Source organism: Chelon labrosus, assembly GCF_963514085.1.
Source record: "Chelon labrosus genome assembly, chromosome: 17".
In the NCBI taxonomy this organism is placed as follows: Eukaryota; Metazoa; Chordata; class Actinopteri; order Mugiliformes; family Mugilidae; genus Chelon; species Chelon labrosus.
The window spans coordinates 12,025,775-12,035,218 of NC_140350.1; the positions used below are offsets into that span (position 1 = coordinate 12,025,775).

The window sequence follows — 9,444 nt, forward strand, 5'->3', positions numbered from 1 at the left end:
CTTGAAACCATATTTTGATTGTAAGAAAAAAATAACATGTTGCCTTCGATGGTAGATTGCAAAACAAATACACATTATGGTGGCTTGTTCTTGTTCCTTGCTGTGTCTAAGAAACATTTAATAATCCACATATAGTTCGTTTCAAAGACAAGAAACTGTTACATGTATGAAACTGGAAACAGTGCTGTTTATGCTTTATACTTTAAATTTAAGTTTATTTCTCATTTAACACGCTGTTCTCTGGATTGTACTGACTGTTCTGTTTTGTGCGTGTGACCCGGTGAAGGGATAAATGATCACCTCAACCAGAAGAGTGTCTCCTGATAAATCTGAAGTTAGGATCGCCTTCAGCCTCGACAACACATCAGGTAAACACACGCTATCGACGCATTCTCCACATACGAATGCCTGCACACACCTGCGTTCCAAGTATCGCAAAACAACTTACGGTACTGATCATTTAACACCAGAGGAAGCCTCTACCCTCGCTGCGTTTTCCAGTGTGCGTGAAACATGTGCACAGCCTGCCTCCCACCAAAACAGACCAGGCTCAAACAATTTGCCCTGAGCAACACCGTCACACCCTGTCACTTTAACTGTGCCCATTCTTATGCTCTCTCAGTGGGACAGGTGCTCTCTCTCTATTTCTGTAGGATATTAAAACCAAACCGCTTATGTGTGTGTGCAGCAGGTGTGTGCACTTGCAAAATGCACACATATTCAACCACACAACAACGATTGCACACCTGCTATTGTGGCTATTATTCCACTATTAAGTCAAAACATGCACGCCTCATCCTCATCGCCTCCTAACTAACCACACACGGAGCTACACTACCTATGTGCTAGGTGCTGTCTGTCAGGATGTTTTACTGCAGTGGGGCCAGGGAATGGGACAGCAGCTGCAGCTATGCAATGACAGAGTCAGGTTTCCCCACTAATACTAACAGTGTCCTGCTGCCTGATTCACTGTTCAGCTTTTAGAACACTGGCCTATATTTATAAGCAGTTAGCACTTCCAGTCCTACTCCGCCCCGCTCCGATCCCCCCCTTGTCTTACTCTTAGGAAGTGAGACGAAGGGCTATGGAAGGAACAACACACTCGTATCTGACAGAAAGAGATTTACCAAACTCTGTTCTGTTTGTGATTTAAAGTATGTCCTGTAATGAATTATTATGTCTTTTGTTCTTAATCATTCATCTTTCATATGACGGGTGTTTTATTCCTTGCCACTTTTTTTCTTTTTCTTCCCTCCGTAGTAACCTCAACCTCAAATGATCTATGCATGGCCTTGATTTAATTTTAACTAAAGCTCCAGAGCTATTCAGGCACAATTTGATCCTAACTTCCAAAATCAAAGTCTGGATATTCCCTAGACGATTGTGTTGTTGTCTCTTTGAACTCATGTTTCTCAGCAGGGGGGCCGGGAACTGTGCTCCATCTGGGGATCATCCTTTAGGCCCTTCATGACTTCATGCCTGGCATAGTTATAACCCCACACTGTGTCAATCCGAAGCATGAGAACTGTATTTATTCCACATCATAATTGCCCCCATGGCTGTGGGCCGGCACGCTAATACTCCTGCTTTTAGAAGGTTGCATCATGCCAGGATTCTCCACATGTGTTCCGCAGCTCCAGCGGGACATTACTATCGGGGCAGAGGCTGGTGCAGACAACCTGTCTGTTTCTGTCTGGCTGCCTGTCTGTCTGAATCCCTCCCTGTCTATGCATCTGGCCTGTCTGTTCGCTCTGCCCACTGTGTTTGTCTGTCTGCTGCATAGTTTTCCCACTGTATTCTTATCCTGCGTGTCTCTCAACCTGACAGCTCATTACTGCTGTTCAGTAAGAGGACATGGCTCATTTATAAGTGAAGCACTGTGTTGCTATGCTGTTTTGTCATACAAGAGGCCCCTATAGTGTTTCCTTTTGGGCCATTTCATGAGGCAGAGAAAAACATTAGAACAGCACCGCACGTAGGGCGCTGTAGTCACTTGGCACATCAGCAGGATACAGCCAACAGTGTTATGGTTATCACTGTGTGGAAAGACATTATGCTCTGTGCTGAGATTAAATAGCGATTGAGATGACCTGTGATTGTCAAATTTCCTGCTTTGCAGTCATCAGCTGAGCTATGAAAATCGACGTGCAGACAGTTCAAGCTTATTGTGATCAATTGCAATAAACGTTATGACGTTAGTGCTGAAGAAAAACACAATTAAAAAAGAAACTAATTGAAAAAATTGCGCAAAACTCCCAAAGGAACACTTCAGTACAAAAACTCACTTTACTGCAAAAGCTTGTAATGTGTGCAACATTTCCGGATGAAGATCACGTTGACACCCTTGCTGCAGCTTCTCCGCACCAGGTAAATCATGCTGTGTAAAAAAAAAAAAATGAACGTAAAGCAGAAGATTAACAAATGATGATGTTGCTCAAATGGTCACTCAAAGCTGGTGCCACAGACTGCCACGTTAAACAGTGTTATACCAGAAATAATCTTGTTCACATGGACAAAAAACTTATTAAAATACTTATTTTCTCCCACTCGCGGCAACTCAGAAATCAGTTTTAATGGCCATGTACTTAGATGCACTTACACAGAATTTGTTGTCAGTGTGTAACCCATCAGTTTGTACACAAAGAGACCACAGTTGGAGCAGTGGGTCAGCCATGCAAGGTGCCAGGGGAGCAGTTTGGTGGGTTCTGGTGCTTACTCAAGGCATGTCAGCTGCAGGCATGGGACGGATTCGAAACAGTCATCTTATTTAATTAATGCAGGGGATTTAATTATCTTGTACTGTATTAAAATTGTATTATTGCATACATCTGTATAATTTATTTTAATCAATCACCAAAGAATCAAAATGTGTTTTGTTTTTTTTTAGTCATGAACCAATACTGAGTTTTAGTTTGAGGAAATATGTTTAGGTCTCATTATTCTTATATGTTTACAGTAATCAGCTGTAACTGAATATCCTGTTGTGTCCCCACAGATGTAAAAGATGTAGAGGACCTCTCGCAGACTTTCCCAGACCTTGAACAGCGATTGCAGGTATACAGCACACACTGCCACACCCCACATTGAATGCACAACTTGTGTCATTTGGCAGTGTGGCACAATAAAGGCAGGGTATAGCAGAAAGGGCAATGAATTGAAGTTTATAGTGTCGATGCATTGCCAATGTCTAAAATGTTATTGGAATCACTCGCGTGTGGTTCTCTTTTGTTGTGTGTTCCTATTATGACATCGGATAGCCATGGAATACCAGAACCTACCCATGCTCATTTGCACCTTAACGCTAAGCCGCTTCTCAGAAAAAGTCACTCTCTTAATCACTAACATATAAATAGAAACCCCATTCAAAAATAAACGTCCTCCCGAAATAAAACAGACATCACGTGCTTATTGATAAAACAAATAAGACTATAGGTGTGTGAGGTTTTACAGTGTGTTGAGGCTTAAAGCTGACAGGGATAAGCTTGGCCATTGTTTACCAGCCCGATAAATCAATGTATTCACTCTGTGTGCACTCACACTGCTATTAGTGTTGTCATTGAATTATCCTTCAGCAAGTGCCACAGCCAGGGTCACATATATTGCATGTTGGTTTAGAGTATCACATGAGAACAGTAGTAACGCGGGCCAGTGAATGACTCTAAGTACTGAACTGTTTGTTGTAGCTTGGATAAGAAGGAGGTGTACAGGTTTCTGTTCATTTCCAATTAGTTATTTTTTTCTTATTTACATAATATGGAGCAAAAAGTGCCACATTATGAACTGTAAACTGATTTTAATTTTGGTCTTGTTAGTAATATTGAACATGGCGGCTGATCTGGTGTCAGGTCTCTTTATATCTTTCTTGCAAATCTGCTGTTCCAATTTAGGTAATTTCCTAGAGGACATCAGTTAATGCACAAAAAATAATAATAGATTGTTAAAACTACACAAGACATTCAAATATATATATATTTTTTAACTTTGACCCCACTTTTAAGCTCATTTAAGCATCTTTAAAATAAATAACACATGCTGCAGTGTTGTTCGTGCGATATATATATATATATAAAACACTCTTTCTTAGTTGTTTGGCTTGAAATTAACTCCTCACCCCTTTCACATGCACCTTTCTTTCTTGCAGCCTGTGCCTCCTTGTGTGTCTCTGAGAGAGAGCGTGCAGGTGTACAAGGAACACTGCAGGATGGCCAGAGAGTTCCACCAGGTCAAACACGAGATTGCTGTGCTTGAGGACCGCAAGTAAGAGTGTGAAGGAACTACTTCCATATTGTTCATACTAGCTCTGTAAACACTTGTTGACGTATAGAGATCATGTCACTGCTTGAACCAGCAGAAAGCATACGGTACATAGAACATCGGTCCGGTAGCTTCCTCCGTAATGAGTATCAAATCATCTGTTAAATACCTGAATGTCCACTTACTGGTACACTACTAAAGAACACTGATCTAGTTCACTTAAACTTACAAAGCTTATAGGTTAAATTCCCTGCAATCCCATACTGAAAATGCAAATATTTTTTGAACTGCACAGCTTTGTCCACCAGATGGCGCATGTTCCTTAGCCTGCATACAGAACTGAACACATTATCTACTGAGAGCATTGACCCTCAGCAGCTGATAACCTGTGACTTTGATTTTTTTTTTTAATAACTTTTAAATTAGAGACGAGATAAAGTGTGTGTGACTGACATAAAGATGTGTGTGAAAGGTGTGCAGCGCACTCGGTTCTCTTGGCTGGATGTTGATCAGATTGGGGAAATGTAACACGTTTTCTGGTTTGAATACGACACTAACAGGTCCAGTTTAATTAGATTAGGCCTACTGTAGGCTTGAACACACACATGTAGCTTGCATGTAAGTGTATACCACACACATACATTGCGCGCTGTCCCTTGTGTCCTCAGCAGCTGTGGTAGTCTTAGCAGTGGGATTTCCAAGGCCCTTGCTGTTATCCCACCGCCACCCCCACACACACAGAGACACGAACTAACACAACTTGCACCGCGCCACGGCTCCTAAATAGAGTAACAGAAGACGAATTCTGATGGGATGAGCGTAGCCTTGAATAAGATAAGAACGTGATGAGTCAGGCTGGTAGAAAATCCTCCTCCCTCACGCTGACAGCCGAGCCAAGATTGATTTGTAATAAACCGAAACTACGAGGTGCAAGTGAAGGCAACGCCACAAAATGTGCTTTTCCAATAAAATCCTATGAAAGCTTTCACTGATTTCTATACTTTTCACTAATATTAAAGCTGAATCCTCATGACAGTGGCTTTTTTTTCTCCACATCCTCTGCTGTTGGTCACCACCATTAACAGACCTTTGTTACTTCCCATATGGGGAAGATTACACACAGACATACAGTGAAGTGTTGCAGGATGACAACACAAATACCTTTAACACACTGAGGAAGGGAATTTCCAAAATTCACTGCCTGTTTTGGTTAGTGTCCATTAAATTCACGCTATGGGATTCATTTATAGTGAATATTTAGACCTAATTTGCCTGTGCCTAATACTGATACCATCACAAGACACAGTGATTACACAAGAAGTAACCCCGTTGTGAAACAGTTGTTAAAACATGACAAACGGGTTCCGTGTGTATTCTGGTATACGGGCCAAAGTATTTAAGATAGTTTCATTCCAGTTGATTGAGCATATTTGAAGTATTTTATTTGCTCTATATCTTATTTTCTGTCCATACACAAAAAAGAGGAACAAATGCGGTGTTGCTTTTTCTAAGAAAGAAAATATGAGATTTAGTCAGGATTGTCTGGTTTTCAAATTGATTCTACTGAGAACTAAGTCTTCCCCTTTTTGTTTTTGTCAGGCTCTCACAAAAACGCGTGCACGTAAACGTGTCTCAGCCTGCTTCTGATACCAGATAGCTGAAAAAAAAACATCCAGCGAGAAAAGTAATCGTTTACTGTAAATCATCTTTTTGACCTCCTTTGGAAATGTATCGTAAAACATGTGTTGAATTACAGCTGGAAAAAAAAGATACATCCAAATAACTGATCAAAGCATTGTAAGATTATTCCCTTTATTTTCATACTAAATCATAAATAAAGCCCTACTTACCAATTCGGTAAGTAATTAATAATTATTTCAGGGACATGTCTAAAAACTAAAAATAGATCATGGACAGACATACGTCATACTTTCCAGGAAACATTTTTATTTCAAACTTGGAGATGTGACATCCCAGGATAGTAAACGTCTGGTTTCCTGTCTAACCTGTGATCCAAAAGCAAAAGAGAAACACCACCAAAATTCCAGCTATTTACGCTCATTTGTCAACAGTTGTTCTCAGCGTAATCGACTGGTGCTGCTAACAAAAACCCCCTTACAGTAGCAACTGTGTGTCTCGCATTCGTATTTCCTAATAACATTGCAAAGCTTTCTTTCATGTATTGTGTCACTAACGCCCCACACACAACCTCTATTGCAGAATACACAGTAAATTTCCTTTTTGTTGACACTGCTGTTCCGTGACTTGGCACATAGCAGCTGTAATACAGCACCGACATTCGCATACCCTCAGGTGGAAGGCCATTACAAACCTCACACAGGCTTGTGCATGCGCGTATCATTACAATGCCTTTCAAAGTCCAAAGGCTGATCATTGTTTGCCAAGAGAAGTCGGGACATTCCGGCTAAACCAGCACTATAGTGTTTCAGTTCACTAGCTTTCCTGGGGAAGCTGGCATGGGCAAATGCGTTTAATATGTTATGTATGTTGTCCCAGCCCACACGGACTGAGATACCTTTGCAGTGTAACGTCTGACATTCCATATTAACACGGTCTTGTGTCTCAAACCTGGTCAAATTTGCAAACAAACTCATTCTTTTCTAAAAAGACAATGGAAGAACTCCTCAGAATGGAGCGACAATTTACAGAAAAGTGTAGCCCTTAAACTATCACATAAATATACATCATTCATTCATTCATTCATTCATTCATCTTCTGTACCCGCTTATTCCTGTTAAGGGTTGCGGGGGTCTGCTGGAACAGGTCGCCAGTCTATCGCAGGGCCAACACAGAGAGACAGACTAAATATACATCATATAAAACACAAATATTGTATCTTCACACTCATCACCACATACATGAGTTTGTCTTTAGGGAGACCATCAAATCTGCTCCTCTCTATGGCTAACTGAAATGTTCCTGGATGTGACATATGGTAAAAACTGAGCCTATATTTGTACCAAACGTCCCCGGCCTACATTTCCATGTATTCATGGGAATATTAAACGGTATTTGGCTTCCCAAAAATGTATTTATTCTGGAAAGATCCGCTTTGTTGAAAATCTCTGTTCTTCCCACTTCAACTCTTCCTATGAGTTTGCATTGTTTCCATGGGTGTTTTGGTTTCCTCCCACACTCTTGAAACAAAACCACTGGAGACTGTAAATTGCTCATTTATATGAACATGACTTATCGTTGGGAAATCTGTCTTTCCCCGAACTGGGATCCTGCTGCGGGTGTTTCCGCTGCACCAAAACAAGTGAATACCTTCAGCTCTTCGCAGTAACTAAAAAATGATTAAGTTTAATAAGATAAAAAGTCTAAAAACCTTTATCACTCTCATTTGTTTAGGCGTAAGTTGCTGGCAGAGCTGGTGGAGGATGAGAAGGTTGCCGTGGAGATCGCTCGTCTTGAGGAGGAGTTTCGGCGTCTAACGGAGGAGAACCGCACCTTGGTGACCGTCCACAACGAGCGCGCTCAGCAGCTGGAGAGGCTCTGCCTGACCAATCGGACGAGGCAAGACTCCTTGTGACCTCTGACCTCCACAGAACCTGAGACCACCTGACTTCCAGCTGACGCCAGCGATAAAGGCTCAGCTAGTGCTCACTGTAAACAACTACAGCCTGTGAATCAGCTAATTACACAGAAAGGTGCTGTGTTTATTCATGTCTGAGTCATTTTCCTGAACCACAGGTGCACAGTTATAACCATTGTGAAGTTGTCTCAGTGATCCCACTTAAGCTGGGAAACTCTTTCCTGGGTGCCCGGTCGCTGATGCAATAGTTCTCAGTATATATTCACTTAACGTCAGCTGCCGTGAATGTGACCAGATGCCCTGAGATCTGTCTCGTCTCAGGTCCTGTGGCGACTCAAACCTTTTACCTGAGGTCTGTCTAGGAAGCCGAAGGTGTCACGATGTGGTCCAAATGCTGTATTTTAAGGATTGTTTAACCTCCCCTCTCTCTCTCCCAACACAGCACGTGCATGGGTGTTTAACACAGTGTCAGGAATTTGGAAATCGTTAGCCTCATAGCGTAATTGCCTAAGTCATATTTTAACGTTTTCGGAAAACAAGAAAAAACACAGTTTTTAGCAAGCACATTGGTGTTTTTTGTTGCTATTGTAACAGTGGCCAAAAGATGACTTGGGCAGTTATGCCATGAGGCTAACAAAATGATAATTGTGAGGAACAGAAAAAAAGAAGAAGGGTGATAAACCATTTCACGCGACACAACACTGTAAGAGTTGTACATTTTATTTTTATTTTTTTCTGATCTACTGTAGTGTGTTCCTGTAGAAGAGGAAGTGGGCAGCAAGATAAACTGTTCCTTATTGTCCTCGTCCAATAATAAAATGCGTTTTATTTTAACACCAGCGTCAGTTCCCGAGTTTCATTTCTCCAAGCCAGTGTTGTGTGTTTGTTGTTACGTCGATACGGCCATCTTACACAGAAAAAGGAACTTGTTTTTTTTTTTTTTTTTTTTTTTTTTTTTTGTTTGCTTTTTCATGATGAGATTAGTTCATCCTGGAATTATGAAACTGTCACCTGATTGGCCAGTTGGACTCTGAAGCGCTTCCTTCTTCCTCAAAATCATGTGACACTGCAAGCAGGGCTTTGCAACGATAATTATTCCACTCTGTTTTACTGATACATCGATTGCGTGATTTACAACTAGCATGCAAAGACAATAATCGTGGCTGACATCTCAACAACCAGGCAAAAATGTTTAAATTCGCATTGCAACAGCTATGCGGTTATGCTAGTAGTTTTTGTTAACTGATTTAGTTTTTTCTCTTTCTGTTTTCCTTGCTCTGTCTCTGACACCACACCAGAAATGTTTGCTACCTGTAAAAACAACAGGATATGAGATAACAAAGACCTACTGGGAAATATCAACCATTAGATTAACACCACACCTCCTTTCTGTCAACCAGTTAGTAATATTTGTTTGGGTTTTTTTTGCGCAACTTGTCCTCACAATCCTCCGCGCCTGCAATCAGTTCAGTAAGCCCATTTGATTTTAAATCTAAAGTCACAGGAGACAGACAGTATCCTCCTGGTTTAACAGCATTCACCTTAATCTTTGCACTGTGTCCATGGTGGATCTATAAAGGGGGTTTCTGGGAAAAGCCTCTTAGTTTACCAGACAGATCCAAGGGTGGGATTGG

At 41.2% G+C, this 9,444-nt stretch overlaps 2 protein-coding genes across 2 annotated transcripts in view; both read left to right on the forward strand.

Moving 5' to 3' along the window:
* The window catches only part of grik1a (glutamate receptor, ionotropic, kainate 1a), a 211,024-nt gene that overhangs the window by 37,450 nt on the left and 164,130 nt on the right, over positions 1-9,444 (forward strand). The window lies entirely within an intron of this gene.
* map3k7cl (map3k7 C-terminal like) lies at positions 293-8,687 on the forward strand (the record flags this gene model as incomplete). The annotated part of the gene is made up of 4 exons (XM_084565485.1): positions 293-368; positions 2,996-3,054; positions 4,142-4,257; positions 7,627-8,687. The coding sequence occupies 4 exons, from the start codon at positions 293-295 to the stop codon at positions 7,805-7,807; spliced, it is 432 nt and encodes a 143-aa protein (XP_084421611.1). The 3' UTR covers positions 7,808-8,687.